Source organism: Sinohyriopsis cumingii, chromosome 10 (assembly GCF_028554795.1).
Source record: "Sinohyriopsis cumingii isolate HCF-2022 chromosome 10, ASM2855479v2, whole genome shotgun sequence".
In the NCBI taxonomy this organism is placed as follows: domain Eukaryota; kingdom Metazoa; phylum Mollusca; class Bivalvia; order Unionida; family Unionidae; genus Sinohyriopsis; species Sinohyriopsis cumingii.
In genome coordinates this window covers 102,388,399-102,410,782 of record NC_142970.1, presented here as the reverse complement: position 1 = coordinate 102,410,782, position 22,384 = coordinate 102,388,399, and the positions used below count along the sequence as shown (strand labels likewise).

The 22,384-nt window shown below is 36.1% G+C and overlaps 1 protein-coding gene across 1 annotated transcript in view; it reads left to right on the top strand.

Moving 5' to 3' along the window:
• The window catches only part of LOC149790736 (scavenger receptor cysteine-rich domain-containing protein DMBT1-like), a 200,847-nt gene that overhangs the window by 66,569 nt on the left and 111,894 nt on the right, over nucleotides 1–22,384 (top strand). Inside the window, exons 24-28 of the mRNA XM_089973259.1 lie at nucleotides 4,497–4,666; nucleotides 5,470–5,626; nucleotides 10,175–10,338; nucleotides 19,224–19,380; nucleotides 20,705–20,871. Of these exons, the coding sequence (XP_089829385.1) occupies nucleotides 4,497–4,666; nucleotides 5,470–5,626; nucleotides 10,175–10,338; nucleotides 19,224–19,380; nucleotides 20,705–20,871 (815 nt within the window). The remainder of the gene's footprint in view (nucleotides 1–4,496; nucleotides 4,667–5,469; nucleotides 5,627–10,174; nucleotides 10,339–19,223; nucleotides 19,381–20,704; nucleotides 20,872–22,384) is intronic.

Here is a 22,384-nt window from a genome sequence, read left to right as displayed (position 1 = left end):
AGTATCATCGATTGCAAAATAAATAAATAAATTAAAACGAAATAATGGACCGATGTCTAAATGTATATGTGCAAACTATGTGAGTACGTGTTTGCCTAGTTTTAAAATCCATGGAAACAAAATGGGGTCTTTTCTACAAAGGCATATATGAATGTCGAAACTAACCGGTCATCTCTTACGTATGGTGGTAAAATAGATCACATCGCAGCTTTATTTCTCAGAAAAGGTTCTAATAATGCACAATTATTACCTATCTTGATTGACAAGGTGTCTTAAATTTCATTGTAATATACGATGTTTTTAACACGATGTAGAGTAATTTAAGATATTTTATATGAAGAAAAATAACAAAAGATTACCAAACTCTTCAAAAGGACAAGCAAAGTTATGAACATGTCCTTTCTTCTTTCATTGAGTTCAATTGTTTGGATCTTGTTGCTTAATCACAAGACGTTTGTGAAGTGAAAGATCACGTGGACGAATACTTTGTGGACTGACCAGGAAGTCTATTTATTACCTCTAAAAATCTATATTTCTGAAACCTTTAATAACTGTTCCCATAAATGCAAGGTATTATATCCCTTGAAAACTGAGGGAAGACTGAGCTCTAAAGGTACAAAACAAATTATTACAGAATGAAAACCTTTCTTCAGGGAAATAATAAAGAAAAGAAAACTTAATTTTCCCTGACTAATAATTGTTTAAGCGCTTCAGCATTTGTACCTTAAAATAAACGTTTGTTTTTGTTACTTGCCTACTTTTAAATTGTTTGTTCCGAAAAGCATCGTCAATTATATCGGCGTCTGTTTCTCATTGCTGTTTTACGAAAAGTAGCTGAACGTATCGAATTCGTTTAGTGCAAGATTTATTTAAGTATAATATTTACACGCAGTGCAATACCATTCATTGGGCACATGCTGAGAAAGAATGTTCCTTGTGCGCATGATCAGCCATGTCATCCTGCGTTCTGGAAGAGTCCATTTGTGATACATCAATGAATTTTATAAGAACGTCGGTTGCCGCATGTAAACAAACACAGTTGCATTGTGTTTAATTAGCATTCAGCTTACATTTAATATTTTAATGTCAATGACAACAATAAAATCAGAGGGAATTCGCCTTATGAATGTAATCAGCATGTGCATGTAAAGAATGCACAATGCGAAGCTTTGAATGATAATAATAATAATAATAATAATAATAATAATTCCTTGATTCTATTCTATTATTTCCGATACTGTAAAAGGTAAATGATGTAATTATTGATTTACTTATTTAGATCCAAATAGTTGTTTTCTGAAGCCATGTTTAAAATACTAAAATTACAAAGTGATATAGTCAGTTTATATTTATTACACAAGTCCATTGTTATAAATGGCTGCCTTTATGAGTATATATATAATCAAATAATAATTTTGATTTGTTTTTACGCCAGCTAAATCATTATTTTTTATGACCAATACATGAAAGATACAAATTGTGCCTCCTTTTGTAACCCTGTTGATTAATTGGCAAATTATATCCCACAACGAGATTATTAATAACAAATTTGTCCATATGTACATTGTTCCATTTAAAAATTAGCATATTTTCTGTGTAAGCCTGGCTATACAAATTATGAATTTGGCATTGGTATGGACAAAACTCTATGTTATAGTTGGGGTAAAATGTATTGTCTTGATGAGTGTAAAACAAAAATAATTTTGGCGAAGTAAAATTGACTGGCACTCTCTGGGGTCAAAGGTTCAGAATTGTTATCTAATATTGCTTTTAATCTATATATAATACGTCGACATTTTCAGCTGCACTAAAGAACGTTTAAACACTGTAATACAGACATGTACGGGTCAATCTAGATCTCTTGACGATAAAGGTGAAAAGATATAGTAATCATCACACTAATTTTGCAAAGTTTGCAATATTTAATTCCCAACAAACATTTATTTATATTAAGCAAATTATATTCAATTCAACAGTAATGTTTCTTTAGCGGGTTATACGATCCGGTTATAATATTGATTATACCTCTTGTTCATCCATCTGTCTATTTATGGAATCTTTGTAGCCACATGCCCTAGAAAACCTTTGTACGGACACTGTAGCTGACATCCAGTAAAAAACATTATGCTGTCATTAGAGAACTTTTTGATAAAAATACGAAGCGTATACACCGAATCTTACAACTTACTTGCTATCCTATTGTAATAAACGTACAGTATATGATATTGGTTTTACGTCTCCGTTTACCGCTGGTTATATTTTAGCGATTATATGTTGATGAGTGGTGTCCATACTGAGTAGACATTTTTCAACCCGAATAATTAGCGACTCTTTCTTGGAGCATATGTGATTTTGGTATAGTATTCACAAGACTTTATGACAGAATGCATTAGTTTCGTACACAGGACCATCTGTAATTTATTAACATTCGGAATTCTCTGGATATGTTTAGGTCTGCGTGTTTAATCATTTGAGAAGGGAATACATATTTGTATTAGGGGTGAAGGATAAACATTCGCTCCGAAAAGGATCACTAGCAAATAATGCAAGTGCCACACACCGGACAGAACTTTCGGGGTATGAAATTAGAGTTTGGTGATATGTGGCCTTTAGGTTTATTAGAAAAAGCTCGCTGCAGTGTTTGCATGTTTAATAACCTTTAGTTAACAAAAACTGTTGTTGAGAATAAAGGAAACGTTGAATATAACGCCACGTTCACGTAGGTGTTTCATTCGCTCGTTAAGAGACTTTTTGCATGAAACGCTACTAGTCCTTCAAGTAAATACAAATACAAATACAAACAGAAATTCTGGTTGAGAAGTATGGAGTTTCTTTTTTCTTCAAACCTTCTAAAGTGTAAGCCTTCTTAGGTACATGCACTATATTATGGTATTTACTTATAACAAACCATCCACATTGATAGTTACAGGTTAACATTGAGCATCTGTCAAATAATCATGACTGTGAAAATTAATCGGTCTGGAAAAATTACCATAATATTATGAATGAAGCCTCAATTTCATAGCGTTTGAAGTGATCCATGTCTAAACGTAACAGATGTAAGAGATGAATATACATGAAAATTATTCTGGTGACTTTAAATTTTTCCGGCAATATCATGTTGTTCATGATTGTAACCTTGTCGCAAGATCACTGCCCAAGTGCTAATATATCTTTTAGTTAATTCGTTTAGGTTATAGTCTCTGCAAAAGAACAACAACTTCAGAAACCAAAAAGTAAACATGATATTGATTTTCTTCAAATCAAACTTTTCATTATCTTGCAACCAATTCGAATACATTCTGCGATAAGTGGTCTTAATGCAAAATTATTATAATATCTAAAATCATATGTCAAAGATGCCGTGGTAACACATGGTCTCGAAAACTTTTATCTGCTAGTAGATGCTACTTTAAAATGAAATATATCTTTAAAAATTGACAAAATAATAAACTATTTACATTTCAAGTTAATATATGTTGATAATGTGATTTGTCTGATGAACAATATTATCTTTATTTCAATACGAATGAAACTACTTTCTGCCATGAGCGTATCTTCTGATATAATGTACGCGCATGTAAATGCATCGGGATGCAAGTGCACAGGTAGGCAGCTGCATTATGTCAAGGATAGCCGTAAAGGAAAGCTAAGCTAAATAAACTAAGTCACTCTTCCACAGATCATAACGGGATCATATAATTTGATGTAAACCAGATAACCTTTTTTAACATATATTTAATGAGATTTTGTTGGTGTCGAATGGTGTTGAACTAACTAGAGTGCGAAACGGCTTGAGCACTTTCTTTTAGCAACATTTAATAAAACTTATCTAAAAATTCACTGAGGTTGAGTCTCGGATATCATTCGCAATGCTGTGCGGAACAAACTGTATTAATGCTATTTAACTATTGCAAAAATAGCACAAGACGCACGAAAGGAACAGGTTTTTGATCTTGATTAAATAGTTACATTTCGACTCCTCAATTGAGGCAGGAAAAATCACTTCACATTTGCATATTTCGGAGTATCTACTCATATTCTTGTGTCGTTAATCACCAAGCCAAGCCAAACCTAAAGTGCTTCTGAGAGATAAAATGACTCAGAGTGGTTAACGCAATGTCATTTCTTTTTACCCGTAGGCAAAATGTCCACTTTATGTCTCTTAGTCAATCTTCAATCCTGAGGATGTGTTTATATATACAATTGCTGTGCCGAACAATTATAAGATATGATTTGCTGCTGAAAAATGAATTAAGTTTGTTTTCAGGTTTATGGTAATTTAGGATACCAAATAACTGCCATGGATCTGTGGAGGAAACTTTGGAAGGATTTACCCAAATCTAAATTTGCCATGAAAACAACTTTTGGTGGTACATTTTTTAATTACATCATTTAACATTTTCATGCATTGCTTCCGTAAATAAGAATAATTTGAACAAGTAAACTATGTTGCATACTGTTGCTTAATATTTACTATATTTTCTCTCCTCCAGTCAAAGTGCGGCAGCTGTAGCACACTCTTTACTAGGTTCAGGATCCGGTCTCATTTTGCTAGAAAGAGTTGTTTGCACTGGAAATGAATCTTCTCTGATGAATTGTGACGTGACCACAATTGGGACCAATAATTGCGATCATAGTAAAGATGTTGGGATAGTGTGTGCAGGCAAGTCCATAATTTGCACGTGGATACACATGCTAACATAATATGGATATAAATAACATTAACTTATATCTATCTATCTATCTATCTATCTATCTATCTATCTATCTATCTATCTATCTATCTATCTATCTATCTCTCTCTCTCTCTCTCTATATATATATATATATATATATATACATATATATATATATATATATATATATATATATATATATATATATATATATATATATATATATATATATATATATATATATATAGAGAGAGAGAGAGAGAGAGAGAGAGAGAGAGAGAGAGAAAGATATATATATATTTGCTGATATACCAATGATGCAATCTGGAATATATTCACAATAATAATTCCTAACCATCATTAATGATTACATATCAATTCCGGTAATTTAAATAATCAATTATTCTAGAATTATACCGGAACGCAACAAAAATCTCTTATCATAGATGCTCAATGACTGATATGAACAGGAATGAAAAATAAGTATGTTGTGTCTCAGTTATATTCAAATTCCGTAACAAAAGAAGGTATATATATATATATATATATATATATATATATATATATATATATATATATATATATATATATATATATATTGCTCTTCTTTACCTTGGTACCTCCGACCTTTCTTTATTCTCTTCACATAATTATTCACGCTGGCCGCGTTATTAGTTTAAATATTTGAACATTGAGAATGATGCATATTTCTGTAAATAAAATGGCAACTGATGTAGTTTTAGTGTATACAATATACATTGGAATATCTCTTCACTTAAATTGCATACAGACACTCTCGAGAACGTCGATGTTAGGTTAGTTGGGGGCCAAGGACCTTGGACTGGACGAGTCGAGATAAGGTATTTTGGAGTTTGGGGTACAATTTGCGATGATTCGTTCGGCGTAGTAGAAGCTGGAGTCATATGTCGAATGCTTGGGTATACAACGTGAGTATTCATAACAGATTTTATTTGACTAGATTATACGAAAGTTTAGGCAAGCGAGAATTCATGTACAAAACAAAAATATATAAGCAATGCTACCATTTTTAAGATATAAACAACTTTGCACCACTTCTCGTTTGATATATAATTTATTAAACAAGAGAATCGTTATATTTGTATGAACCATTGCTACCAATAAATCAAACATATCCAATGTAGTTAATATCTTTTATTTAGAAGGATCAAAGGTTCAAACGTTCTTGATCACACAATGAGAGTCAATGATTGTACCTAATACACCTTAATTCCAGTAGTGAGGTAGATTGAGAACATATTTGGTTGAAGATATCCAATATAACTTATTATGAATGGTTTCAATCAGTCGACAATTTCAGAATGGAAAATCAATATAGTGAGTTTAGTGTTATATTATCTGACATGTACTATCCATTCCCAAAAGATGTGGAGTGAAACCCCAACAAAGACGTTTCGATCATCAGAGCCATCGTATGAAAGTGGCATCATTTGCAAACAGTGAATCGAGAGATGATGTGATAATATCGCTTGCAAATACGGCGTATCTGACATATATTTTGGAAGGGTTTATGTTCCTTATTGGGAGTGTTTTCGGAATATTTATTTAGTTTTTGTTTTGGATCTTGGTGTCTTTTTAAAAACTTTATATTGGTCGGAAGTATTATCTATACTCGACACTAAATATCCATATATTATTGATACGAAGTCGAACCTCCTTCATGGTCATCCTAATGCGATATATCAGTAATGGTACGGGATAAATACTATCGCTTCAGAGCCATCACTCACAACTAATGCTACACTACTTTTGAAAACGCGTCAAAGTTAGTGCAAAACAGAGCTTATAGGATCATTTATTATTTATCAAGCAGAGTACCGGTCCCGAAGTGTCTGTGTGTATGTGTGTGTGTATGTCTGCACACTAATTAATACCTCGAGATCGGGTCATTGTGTGTAATATTCGCGAGGAAACGTTTTCTAAAATATGTTTTGAGACTAGCAGCACTGTTTTCAGCATCTAAATATATTCTGTCTGCCCACATATACGATTTACAGTTTTATTCCTGGTAGGCGAAAAATATGTAATGTTGTACTGTGTATGCTGTTTGCATTTTTGTCCCGTTTAAAGATGCATCTTAGCAGTCATGGTCGCATGAACGTATACCTGTGAGTAGATGTGTACCGTGACATGGTCTTGAACCGGATTATATTGGATCACACCTTTCAGTTTATTTCGTCTGAAACATTACCTGTAGTTTAACATTGATTTTGCCGTGTGCACTTCTCAGGGCGTCTAAATAACGACCTTCCAAAAGATTGTGGATGCAAAGGAATCCAAATGAAGCGAATACTTGTCACGTAATAGTATGCAGGATCAAATGCTAAAAAATGACACTAATTACCGAAATAGACGGTGTTGAATGCCTACATAGGCTGTATGACGTTTACTATAGCCATGGTAGCTGGTGGTGCTTGAGCGTTTGACAAGTTATTGGTTGCATGCTGCTGATACGGGTTATAGCTGATGTATAGGCGTTTTAGCAGCGGCTAGGAGCTGTCATTCTGCTTCACTTACCTTAGGTAGACTGTTGATCAACTATAAAGAGGCTGGATGATGTGATTACTATGATGTGGTTTTCTTTTGATATTAAATGAGCTTCCTTGATAAAACTGTGATATATTCAATAGATGTATAACCTGCTTTAATTATTCTTGTGCTGCCCTGACGGTCCAGTCAAATCAGTGTCATGTATGATTGAACTTTATATGGTCTTTTCTTGTTTTTTAAATCTATATTTAGTACATATCTGATTTTGCTTTCGCTTACATTTGATTGGGAATGGCAGATCTAAGGGATCTGATTCAGATAAGTAATTATATTTGAATAATCACCAAATATATTAGTGCTAGCTTCTTGGGAGGTATTAGGTTGTTTCATAACTATAATTATTAGTTTCTTGTCAGGCTTTGATGATTGATTTGCGGAAGCATGGGTTATGTAAGGAATCTTAGGCATGTGCTTTTTATATTTACGTCTCCCTAGATAGCTTATCTATATTTTACTGGTTATTGTGTTGATTTGTAGAGCCCATTTTAGCAACAGATTTCTCAAATAAACTTCTTTTGAGATCTTATTTCATAAAATAGACAGTGTACTTGACATGTTAAGACAGCATAGATTAATTTGTGAAATGGAACCTATCAAATTACTAACATAAAATAATTCTAAGAATATTCAAAAGCCAAATTGTTTAATAATTCGAGATAGGAATACTTCTTTGTATTATATATTCCGTTCGTGTTTCTGGGTACGTGGCGTAAAGTATCAATCTTCAGCTTGGTACTACTTTCATTTAAATCATACAGATTTAAAGCAAGAAGGGCCATGCAAGTTCGATACAATAGTTTTGTTAATCTATGGACGCTGGTTGATTAGAGGGAATAACATATATTACTTGCACATTTAAGAACGCTTCAGTGAAGAACGACCGCTATCTTAACGTGTTTGAAGATAGTTGAAACAGAGACCTCACATTAGGCTAACTCCGGAGATGTTGGACACGCTCCGTAGCGAGAGCCAATACGGGTTATAATATTGAACCGAAACAATACTTAAAAGACATTTCTACTGAGATAATTCCTCGCGGTTCATGCTTTTAATTACTCCTAAACTTTGCGCAGACTTCTGTCAAGACGTACATGGGTTGTGTATTGGATTATACAGTTTTAGGTTTGTAAACGTAGACATCGATGTTCATTGAAAATGAATTAATAATGTAATCCCTAAATTGTGAATAAAATAAACATACGTTTTCATTCCTGTTATAAAACGGACATTTACATCAGTACTAAACAATTAAAATTAGCTATCGACTTAATTGTATTAAACTAGCAGCATTTTCATTACGCTATTTGGAGTACATGTTAAGCAGACGACATTCATATATGTAATACATCGCAAAAGTTATGTCGATTTTACACATTTTGTGACCGGATAGTGTTATTTGCTACCGAATTCAGGTCCTGTTTTTTAATCAAAGCTTTTTGTTTCAAAATCCACTCTTCTTATCTCACATCATACTGACATCATTATGGTAAGCATTATTGCGAGAGTTTACCTTAAAGATAAACAAGCTAGCGTAGCACTGTAAGTAATGTCGGTTGTATCAAATAGTGAAAACGCCTATTGTAAGCTTAGGAAATAAGTACAGGCCACTACTTGACCTTTTCGTCATTCATCTGGGACAATCATGAAAACAGGTAAATTGGCATAGATTGTATATATATATATATATATATATATATATATATATATATATATATATATATATATATATATATATATATATATATATATTGCTCTTCTTTACCTTGGTACCTCCGACCTTTCTTTATTCTCTTCACATAATTATTCATGCTGGTCGCGTTATTAGTTTAAATATATAAATATTTCATTAAAAGGAAACGAGGCGTACCAAGTTTCCTTTTAATGAAAAATGTATACGAGTGGTATATCATTATTACACCGTACATAGCATACATATATCTTTTTTTACATCACATAGAAATACACATATTTTTACTTTTGAATGGAGTTATTTTATACTTCGAGCAAATGTGTATTGATTCAGTGAATGAACTCCTCACATGCCTGCGAGTGCGTCCGCTGCAAAATGTAGTTTTACGATTTTTCTTGTTGTTCACAATCACATATGCAAATTGATAAGTTGATTGTTTTCTTTTTTGAGTTTCTATTTTTATTCACATTTATTAAATCAATATAAGACAAATTTATAATTCAAACATGAAATATGTTTTTAATGAAAAAGTAGTGCACTACAAAACGGTTAGCTTCTTATATACCGAACCTGAGTTGTCAGACATTCACGTACTGGCATATAGCAATTAGCGTTGGATAGAAACTAAGCGAATTGACAAACAAGAGGTAATTAAAATAGTCTAATATATTGACAATTCATCTAAGTCATAATTCTGCTTTAATTAACATTTCTAAGGACTATAAAATCTCTCTCTCTTTCTCTCTATATTTTGTGGACGGTTTGACTAAATATTTTCATCATTCATAGGTCTAGAGATAACGTCGTATGACTCAAGCGAAAATCCACAATGCTCGTATCATCATGCATTTTCGCCCGTATCTAGCTACAATGATCCAGAGAGAGAGAGAGAGAGAGAGAGAGAGAGAGAGAGAGAGAGAGAGAGAGGACCATATGGATATTTTTATATTTAATAATTAATAATCGTTGTTTAGAAGATGATAGCAGGTTTAAAAAACAAAAACAACAAAGCATTACATAGGCTAAAGTATGTGTGCGGATCACAATTTGATATTCGAATAATACAGGTATTTCAATTTGCTTTATACGAAGACTTTAAATGCCATTTTATTTTTAATGTATGTGGTATAAATATATTCAACCAGCCTACCTATAACCAACCTACTTATCATTCATTCTCTTATTGATAGTTTTGGTTTACTCGATATATCTAAAGGGATGCGTCACCAAAGACGTCAGCAGGGTCGAGTGCTTCAGGCCCCATCTGGCTTGACAACGTTTCTTGCAGGGGAATGGAAACCAACATCGCAGGCTGTGGACATAATCCTATTGGTCAGAATGACTGCAGTCATAATGAAGACGTTTCCGTTATATGTCACGGTATATATGAGTAAAAGAGAGAGAGAGAGAGAGAGAGAGAGAGAGAGAGAGAGACTATTAACTAATATGGGAAGTCGTAGAAGCTGGCTTCCCTCTTCTGAAATATAGACACAAATAAATAACAAGTACACGGAAATAGCAAAACGAAAGTAAAATAATGTCTTATGTTGAAAACAAAATAAAACATTCATATACTAATATATATATATATATATATATATATATATATATATATATATATATATATATATATATATATATATATATATATATACAAGGCAATGTAGGAAAATATTTTTTGAATTAATAACTGTTGAATGTATCTATATTTATTTATATATTTGTATATACTTGTGTCTACAATTTGTAGGTTTTATTCATCACTATAAATTGCGATGATTATATATCATCATTTATAGTCAAGATGTTAGTTAATTGTTGCACACGGGTATAACAATGTATTTTAAAGTATCGGGGTGTAGATTGCTTTGGTTGTATAATCTGCTGTTGACGTACGTGTTTGCGGATATTAATAATAGTACTAATAACAAAACCTGGTTATTAGTTTGGGATAACTTCCCACTGGATGGTTATGTTTGGCGGCTGCTTATAAGAATTAAGTTATTCACATCGGATAAATATCTAGTTTGAAATTTTAGATTGAATGTTAAGATCTGTCGAGTAGGCTGCATTGCCACATATAGTCGTAATATATTCTTGAATGCATAATTAACAGGGATCGTTGCAACCAGACTCATGTTTGTTAAGGATTCCCTCCAATTTCTGAATTGTATTTCATATGCTGTAATCAGTATGCAGACGTGTTTAATGTTCTGTTTCGATAAGTTTAGAGGAGACATTTGTTAAGATATTTCATTGGAATTACAGTGATCATCGGAATAAAAGATTTTTGTGGGACTATCGTGAATGATTAAGGAATTCTGAACAATATCAGTGTGCTACGTGCGTTCGTGAATCTGAAATTCTTTAGGATCGTTAAGACTTGACTAGAACATTATGATTAATTTGGATTCGAGTTATAATATGGTATGTTCACTTTACATTTTAAATTTACACCTTTAGTAATTAAAGAATTTGTTACGTTGTCCAAAATATGTTGGTTTTCCTTCCTTTTGGTACTTATCTTATGACTATAGAATCGCAACATTAACATTGCATGAAATCAGGTATTCGGAAGTTCCAGTGGTACTTTGGTTTGATACACATCTTAATATTGCTCTGACAAGGGTGGCACTCCAGCCATTTGGTATACTGTATGCTGACGGGTTTGTTAGGAATAAGGTTGTTTTAGGTTTTGGATGTCTCATTCCCAGGTATACGTTGATCAGTAAAAGTGATTACTGGAGGGCAAATAGGTTGAAAGTAAAGGCAGATTGCGATTCCCATCTTCCTTTTTATCTTTTGGATTTCCCTGTCCAACATATTCTGTCATAGTTCTACTTCACGAGGCATTGAAATTAATCCCTAGGTCATTGCTTGAATGTCTCTTCGTCCTAGTTTTTGTTTTTGTGGATTTAATGTGAGTTCTCAGCATGCGGTAATCTATACTTGGCGGCCAGTTTAATTGCTGGAAAAAGAACTGGGGAAAACCCCGATGATAAGAACCACCAACCCACGGGAAGCTGCTGGTAAGGTTTCTCACATACCAACATTGGCCGAGCCCGAGACCTACGCCTTCATGTGAGATGGCAGATATTTATAATTGCGAGCGCTTGAATCCACATAGCCACACCTCTACCCCTTCCTTATTTTCTGGCAAAAGGGGATATTTTCTGGCTAAAGGGGATATTTTGAATGCCATGTGTCACAAGCTGTGTGCAATTACTGATTCAGTTTATTGTGTAAATTCATGCTATATATTCTTTCAGTGCTTTTTGTTTTTTCGAAAGACACATGGTTCGCATTTGTAATTTTTCCCCCGAAATTGATTGTTGGATTGAATTTGTTTTCTTTTTAAATACAAAACAGTCATCATTTTTTGTCGTTGATCTCACTTCACATGAACAACTAAGCACTAAGAAACTAATTTGGAATTCAAAGAAAAACATTAAATACGAATTATTTGCGATTGGCAAAAAGATGCTCCCTCGCAGGCAGATCATTACTTTCAGTTCCGTACATTTTACCCCAGTGGATAATTGTCATTTATGTCCTTTTTCAAAGTACCCTTGTATAGCATTACGTTTTGTACGTAGATTGTCAACCATTTAAATTTATTATTACTGACCCTCATCTTGTGCTGGCTGAGGTCTGTCGGAAACTTATGTGAATAATTTGCCTTAATCAGGGGAACTTGACCTCAACAAAGCGGTTAGACTAGTCTCAAACTGCTCTTAGGCTGCTTTTCAGATATGGTTTAGTTTTTCTTACAAATGCAATCTCCGGTTTTCCTGTGCATCGGGACAGATTGAAACCAATACATATGTTAATGGCACTAGTACTAGGTACACTTTTCAAGAAAACGACTTTTGGAAAGTTAGAATAGACACTAGACAGAGGAAAGAGAATGGTAAGTGTTGTCAAGATGAATGTAAAAGGAGGTAAATAATCTAAGGCAGGTCAGTTTCATCTCATGATCTGTAATGGTCAAAATATATTTGCAGGAAACGGGAAAAAGTATAATCGATTAAAGTTGTTTAAGGTCACCAAGGGAAAATGCTGTAGCCGGGTACACAATGGGAGATAGAAAGTGTGCGCCGATTGGCCCAGTAATAAGATTAATAGATCTTTGAGCGCCACAATTTGCATCACCTGTCACACTGAATACAAGTTTATCTGCGAGGGGAAAGTTGATGTAATTGCGAGATGAATTATATGTGTAACGATACTAAAATTACTAATAATAACAAGAAAAATGTTATTAAAGATACTGGTAGTAATAATAATATAAGATGTTGACTAGGTTCCTGTTATGTAGATGTTGAATCATCTCTCTTTACACTTGTATGTTCTTGATTACATGATTTGATTTGAAACCATCTTAGCTCGTACCAAATGATCTTTACAATTTGTTAGTCTACTGTACGAACGGATAGAAATTTATGGAATATACACTTAAAACTCTCATAAAATTTGATGTGATACCAGTGCCACCTGAATATATCATGTACATGGGTATTCGAGACGGTATGTAACCACGAAAATGGGGAGTTGGACGATTGGGTCTTTATGTGGTTTCTTGTATTGTCCATCGAAAACATTTTATACTTAGCGTCCTGATTTAGCTGAAATTTTGTCAATATTTCCCGTTTATATAACGTTCTCTTATGGCTGCTCTTTAGGTGTAGTAGTTTTGTTTTAAAACTAGAATAGATAAACCGGTTACGAACTCGAACTGCGTTAAGAAGGTTGTTTATTTCATGTATAGAGCGGCAAGTTAGTAGCATATATAGATGACAGTTATAAGATTGAAAATAAAACTTAGGGAGTGATTATTGAGAACCTAAGAAATTATTAAAAGGATTACAGTTGCTGCAGTTATAATTATTATTATTATTATTATTATAATATTTATTATTATTATTATTATTATTATTATTATTATTATTATTATTATTATTATTATAACAGCATATTATTTAAGATTTTGGTAATTTGTATGAAATTGTGTTGTTCAGGATTTTCAAACCGACAAAATATCAATTATAAATTCAATTTTAATTTTAAAATGTCTGGGGAAAAGAAAGTCCAACATTCTGAGACTGGTGAGATACCGTAATCGATGTAACGCACATATATATGGCTTGACTTAAGAGTGATGTTCCCATTGCCTATATTGGAATCAGATCGTTTTGGAGTTTCCTTTCCTTTCCATTATTGTCCCTCTGAACAAAGAATATGTAAGATGCCATCTTTTTACTCATCAACTATTAATACTAATACTAATACCAGTAATTCTAATAATAATAATTGAATTTCATACATACGTTAATAGACACAAATCTCGCACGTTCACACAAGATATGAAAAAAAAGAAAGAATAATCAACAATTTGCTCCAAGTATTGATGAATTACTACAAATGTAAATGATGAGAATACATCAGACATGCATTAATGTAAGCTAAAATAAAATCATGATCTTTTCGGATTTGAGCAGCATCACGCCAAGGTACAAGACAAGCAGGTATCTACCAATCAAAAACGGATGAGTGAGTTTTTGATGATTTTTAACCCATAAGAGGGGATTGCGCTGGTTAACACACAATTGGTGTTTACGTGAAAAATGGTATATACTATTGAAATACGTTTGTGTCACATAACATAATTACTCTCCTTCCCAGGTGTAGTGATCGCCGCAGGACCACTGTCTCGCTCTGCGGGGCAGGAGGTTACTTGCATATGGCCTCTCCTACACTATTGTGTCCACAGCAGCACCTTCACGCGGTGCCCCCTGTTTTAACAGAGCCTGCTGTCTGGCGCGACCGAGTACCCGGCGGTATAACTGGGTGGGTAGACTGGGCTTATTAGCCTTGGCAGACAACCAGTCTAAGAGGAGGGAAACTCTGACCCCAAACCCGGGCAGATGAAGCTCGTTAGCCTTGTCAGGCAGTTCATCTAGGAGAAGGAAATTCTGATTCAAAACCAACCAAGTCCCATCCATTAGATTATGGCTCCACTGCCTTGTGGATATCTTCGGGAGAAGGAAAGGCTACGGGAGTAAACCCAGACAGAAAATCAGGAGTGGAGCCCCTAAGGCGGCTGGTGGTCGACTACGGCCTCCTTCCGGCAGCTCCTGCATCCAAACTGCTGCCAAATGTCATGCTCAGCATTCCTTTGGACCCCACCAGCAAGGACGAGAGGGAGATCCTGACGTCTGGGCAGCCCAGGATCTCCATACTCCACGCCCAGGCTTGCGCCCTGGAGAGGACACTCCAGTCTCGCTACTGAGTGAGGAAACAACACGGAAGCTGACAGTTTACGGGTTATAAGTCCCACCCGATTGGCGTAGGGAAGGGGCTCCACGGGTCAGATTTGACGGTGGGAGGGATTATCGTGTCCCACTGGCCAAATATCGCCCGCCTCAAGCCGGGCAGCCCCCGGTCAATAAGGTGTTGACCCGCCATCGTCTGCCTGCTCCAGTGGGTGTCTGGAGCTCAGTGTGTTGTTCAGCATGACCAGCAGACGGTAATTCCACACCAGACAAAAGAAACAAAAAACCAACAAAGAAGACTTCAGCTCTTCGATTTGCAAGCTGGAATGTGCGCACCATGTGTACAGGCATCTCCGATGACCTCAGAGAAGTGTACGACACCAGAAAGAAGGCCATCATCGATAGAGAACTCACCAGACTAAATATTAGCATAGCTGCCCTCCAGGAAACCAGGCTCGCCTCTAGTGGCTCCCTCAGAGAGGAAAACTACACCTTCTTCTGGAAGGGTCGAGAACCTGAGGAGCCCCGTCAGCCCGGAGTGGGCTTTGCCATCAAAAACAATCTCATGGCCTCGGTTGAACCTCCCACAGGGGGCACTGAGCGTCTCTTGTCCATCCGCCTCACCACTGCTTCAGGTCCTGTCAACATCATCAGTGTCTACGCCCCAACCCTCACGTCATCAGAAGACGTGAAGGATCAGTTCTATGGGCAGCTGGACGAACAGATCAAAGGGTGCCCCAAAAATGAACCACTATTCCTCCTCGGCGACTTTAATGCCAGAGTAGGTGCGGGCCACGAGTCATGGCCTACCTGCCTCGGATATCATGGCACTGGAAAGACCAACGAAAACGGCCAGAGACTGCTGGAGCTATGCACCTACCATGGCCTGTGCATCACAAACACCTTCTTCAAGTGTAAACCACAACACAAAGTGTCATGGAAGCACCCCAGATCTCATCACTGGCACCAACTCGACTTGGTCATCACCAGGCACTCTGCCCTTAACAGCGTCCTCTCCACCAGAATCTACCACAGTGCAGACTGTGACTCCGACCATGCCCTTGTGAGCAGCAGAGTGCGACTACAGCCACACACGCTACACCGCTCAAAACCAAAAGGACGTCCTCGCATAAACACTGCGCAGATGTCACTCCCTGCCAAGGTGGATTAGTATGTGTCTGCCCTGAACAAGGCTCTCCAGGACCTGCCTGAGTACGACGCTACAGCCAAGTGGAACGCCATGAAGGGTGCCATCTACAGTACAGCTATGTCAACGTTTGGCAAGAAGGAACTACCCAGCCAGGACTGGTTCAATGCACACCTATCAAGGATGAAACCACAAATCGAGGAGAAACGAAAAGTCTTCATAGCTTACAAAAAATGCCCTAATGAACGGACGCGTGCTGCTCTCAGAAGTGCCCGAAGTAACACCCAACGTATTGCTAGACAGTGTGCGAACGAGTACTGGCAACAACTGTGTGAAGGGATCCAGCGCAGTGCCGAGTCCGGACACATCCAAGGTATGTACAGTGGCATCAAGAAGGCTCTAGGCCCTACAGTCAAAGGGGTCGCTCCCCTGAAATCCCTGACGGGAGAGAAGATCACAGACCGTGGACAACAGATGGCCAGATGGGTGGAGCACTACTCAGAACTATACTCACGAGAAACGTCAGTCACTGATGCAGCCCTCAGCAGCATAAAGAATCTGCCCACCATGGAAAAGCTCGACAAAATGCCAACCTTAGAGGAGCTCAGCAAAGCAATCGACTGCCTTCCAAACGACAAAGCACCAGGTAGTGACAGCATCCCGCCCGAAGCTATCAAATGTGGAAAACCAGCATTGATTAAACCACTACACGAGCTACTTTGCCACTGCTGGGAGGAAGGAGTAGTTCCCCAAGACATGCGTGATACCACAATTGTGACCCTTTACAAAAACAAGGGCGACCACAGTGACTGTAATAATTACAGAGGGATCTCGCTCTTGAGTATTGATGGTAAAGTGTACACCCGCATCATACTCAACAGGCTGCAGTTGCTGCCAGACCGTGTGTACCCGGAATCACAGTGCGGCTTCAGAGCAGGCAGGTCGACGACAGACATGTTCTTCTCCCTACGACAACTCCAAGAGAAGAGCAGAGAGCAAGGTCAACCACTCTACATGATGTTCATCGACCTCACCAAGGCCTTTGACTTGGTCAGCAGGAAGGGCCTTTTTGAACTTCTGAGTAAGATCGGTTGCCCCCTAAAACTCCTCAGCATGATAATCTCTTTCCATACAGATATGAAGGGAACAGTCCTGTATGATGGATCCTCCTCAACCTCCTTCCCAATTAACAGTGGTGTGAAGCAGGGCTGCGTGTTGCCACCAACACTTTTTGGGATCTTCTTCTCACTGCTCCTGTCCTACGCCATAGACACGTCCACGGATGGCATATATCTACACACCAGGTCCGACGGGAGGCTGTTCAACCTGGCACGACTGCGCTCAAAGACCAAAGTGAGAGCTGTGTTCATCAGGGAGATGCTTTTTGCAGATGACGCAGCTCTTGTGGCCCACACCGAGGAAGCCCTCCAGAGACTGGGAGACTGTTTTGCAGTTGCCTGCACGCAGTTTGGTCTCACCGTCAGCTTGGAAAAAACAAATGTCAGCGTGCAAGTTACCACCATTGCCCCTTCAATCAAAATCAATGGTGTCACCCTGGAAGCAGTCAGCAAATTTACCAACCTAGGGTCAACCATCAGCAACACTCTCTCGATTGATATGGAGCTGGACAGAAGGCTTGGAAAGGCAAATACCATCATGGCTCGATTAACGAAGAGGGTATGGGAAAACAACGCACTGACAGAGCACACCAAGATCCGAGTCTACCAGGCCTGCGTTCTCAGCACCCTTCTATATGGAAGTGAGACCTGGAGTACCTACATGAGGCAAGAACGCCGGCTCAACTCCTTCCATATACGGTGCCTAAAACGCATCCTGAAAATCAGCTGGCAAGACCGTGTTCCACACAGCGAGATCCTGCAGCGTGCAAGTACCCCCAGCATGTACAGCCTGCTAATTAAACGCCGCCTTCGATGGCTGGGTCACGTCCGACGCATGGAGGATGGAATGCTGCCAAAGGACATCTTATATGGACAGCTGGCCACTGGCATGAGAAGAGTCGGACGCCCCTCACTCCGTTTCAAAGATGTGTGCAAGAGGGACATGAAGGCATGCAACATTTCACCCGATGGCTGGGAAGAGCTGGCCGAGGACCGAGGCACCTGGAGACTGATGGTAAACAATGGCATATCAGTCGCTGTTGCGACGAGAGGCCAGTTGGCGGCAGAGAAACGTAAGAGAAAGAAGAACGCAGCAGCAACCACAGTAACGCAGACTTCCCAGTATGTCTGCACCAACTGCAGTAGGGACTGTCACTCACGTATAGGCCTGCACAGCCACAGCAGACGATGCCAACAGAGACAGACAACACCCCAAGGGCGCTATTCGCATGGTCTTTCGAGACCGAGTCGACAATGATGATGATGAAAAACATATTGTAGAGCAATCTATTACTGCATCGTTTCCTTTCAAATATTCAGACCGCTGAAAGTGATCAGTCAGCAAGATAAGAAATACATCATATGCGTTGAAAAATGGACCAATTTATAAAAATTTTTTTAAGTATACCCACCTGGATGATTAAGCTTTGTATATACGCACATATTGAAAGATCGTCAACAGGACTGATGGAAAGTTAACTGAGCGGGGTGGGTGGTTGGTGCCTTTAATTGTGAGGATAAGAACAATCAATGAAAGTCTGACTTATTTTAATCTTTATTAAATAAAGAATGGCATAATTTCGTCAATAATTTCTCACACACACTCATATATATATGTGCATTGTAGGTTCCCGATTTACAGAACCTCTGACATTTTATAATTCCTTTGGTATTTGGAGGATTATTATTTTGAGATCATCTTTGATCCCCATTTCTTTCTTTCTGAAGGTGGTGCACCTTCAATAAATATTAGGTTGGTTGGAGGTTCAGATGCAACGAGTGGAAGAGTTGAAGTCAATATAGATGGCGTTTGGGGCACAGTGTGTGATGATGACTTCACAAATATTGATGCTACGGTGGTCTGTAGACAGCTTGGGCTACCATTGTAAGGAACGTTAGTATCTACTGCATTTTGAAATGTGTGTTTTTTGTTAATACACTTTTACAAATGATATCAATATTACATATATTACTTTGCGAAAGTAATTCGAACAACAAAATAACATAAAATTTATTCTATATTTAACATTCCTATGTCACTCTAATCATGTTCAGTTTTTTTCAGGTTTAGACCTTTTCTTACTTCTTAAGTGTATCTAGTTTCAAATATATCTTGAGGACGTAATTCAAAATTGAGAATGTATAGCATATCATTTATTTGTTACCTATTTACAAACTTTGATATATTTAGCTTTGATATAATTAGTAAAGAACATCGACCTTATGTTCGATTTGACTTCTCCGCACTAAACTCGGCATTTACAACGAATAACCTTGTATAAATTAGAAAACAAACTTTCATCAAAACAAAGCTACCCGATACAAAATATAACTAATTTATGGGATATACAAAAATCAAAGAAAATATTAGTGTGCTTCATTAATTGTATATATGCTACAAAAACAACATACAGACCAAAACTTTTATGCAACGAAATATATATATATATATATATAAACACTTGGCATCGCAATATTGGACATTCTTTGTTCAAAAAGAACATCGAAAAATCCGCTCTAAACATTCTGCTGAATGAATTTATCACTTCTTACGTTGAACAGTAACATCGCGTCTATTATCTTTCGGTGTACCACACATAACTTTCGGATAAAACTCTCATGTGTTCAGTTATGTATACATTCAATTTTATTTCCGTAATCTTTACTGGAAAATATTATTTTAACGGCTGAAAGATCTTAAGTAATGGAACGGTCATCCCAAGGAAGAAATTAAGGTGTTATTTAGAAGGTGTGGTACATGAGATTTGTTTGATTTAATAAAAGAATGAAATGTTATAACACATCATTTGGTTTTAATCCACTTAACATTGAAAGTGTTTTTAAAGATTCATAAATAGATAATTGCTATATATTTTATATGACAATACACACATTTACTGAAAATTCGTCCTGTTTTAAAACCGAAGTAAGCGACAGCTCGAGGTAAACTCGTTTCGGAGAGTTGGAGCATAACAGAGGATAAGTAATTCTGTGAAAGCAATTTGGTTTCCAAATAAATTTATATTAAATCCATTAGTTATATCCTACGTTTATCGTTACCGAGGGATAACATATTAAATTTGGGACAAGTAGATTCGGATGGAATTAACAACTAAATATTTGCTTAAATGGGCATATTAACTGTTAAATTTCCAATGGTCCGATGGTAAAGCACACTTCTTTATTCTAAGATTTTGAATCTATTGTAGCGATGGGGCTACTGCCATTGGAAGTGCTTACTTTGGCGTAGGAAGTGGTCCCATATTATTAGACAATGTTAACTGCCAAGGAACAGAAAACAACATATCTCGTTGTTTGTACTCAAGTACTCACAATTGTCAGCATACGGAGGATGTTGGAGTCAGATGCAGCACAGGTAGCATAAGAATAAATGTCATCTACTTGTGTTAATAATAATAATATTAATAATAATAATAATAATAATATTATTATTATTATTATTATTACTAATAATAATAATCTTCCTTTCCTTCTTCCAATTCTTCTCATGAGTATCATTATTAAGTAAGTGGATTTTAGTTTGATTGATATGAACAAACCCTTTCATGCAACCTTTATTAGATCTACACATAATGTGTATTTTGAACCGATTATCAGTTATAAAAAATATTGGTAGTTCGAAAAAAACAAAAACAAAACAGCTTATGGTAGCCATCATTTATTTGTATTGGCTTATTTCTATTATGCATCCTCGTTCTTTAAATATGCGTAATTGGAAAATAAATATCATCAGTGTTCAGTTGATTAAATTTTGTATAGAACATTCTGCCACTTTTATATTTACTTTCTAATGCAGCATGAATTAACTTATTTCATTTTGTAACTGATAAATAAATTGTACCATATAATGTGTATCACATAAGCATAAGTTTCTGCACTTCTTCCATAATTACATTTTTTAAGCCATTTTTCCAAGGGGTCATACAACTAATTAGCAGCACTGACATGCCTTAATAAAGCAAATGATTGACTCATATATTTCGACGATCTAATGGTCTGCAACCCATATTACTGAACGTCAGCAACATATAATATTAATCTCTGTTGAGAAGTCGGTAGACAAATATCGGTTCAAAGGTAGGAAATCTAAAAATGTTTGTTTGCACTAATGCTGTTTACAAAATGTCATGATCAATTAAAGCTCTATTCTACGGTTGTCTTATGTTTGTTTAAGAAGTCAAATTTGTTTTTTCTTTACCGTAAACTGACTTTCTTTCAATATGTTCGTTTCCGCAGAGATAAATATAAATAAATGTCCTGCGTTAATACATGTCTTGCAAACAGATTGGGAGCAGCTGCGAGATTGTGCAGTTATACAATTATTTAGTAAGATCTGAGCTTGTTTGATGTTGTAGGTATTAGCTTGAAAATCTCACCTGAAGATGCTTAATACGATAACAGTAAACAATTAGGGACATATATTTTGTCTTGGTACATTACTGCTAGTTTGTGCAACTTGCCCTGAAATTTGCTTGAAAGTCAAATGTCCTTTCAGTACGTAGAGTGTAAGAAAACGACCACTAATTGGTCCAAAACCTATGATTCACGTGAAACGTATTGATTGATTTACATGCCAGCGACTGCAGCATGCTAAAACATTCAAGCCTAACACAATTAATATATATATATATATATATATATATATATATATATATATATATATATATATATATATATATATATATATATATATATATATATATATATATATAATCTATCTATATATATATATATATATATATATATATATATTTATATATATATATATATATATATATATATATATATATATATATATATATATATATAATTTCGACAGAATGATGACACAACTGCCACGGTACATTAATAGACTTAGCTCTGAATAC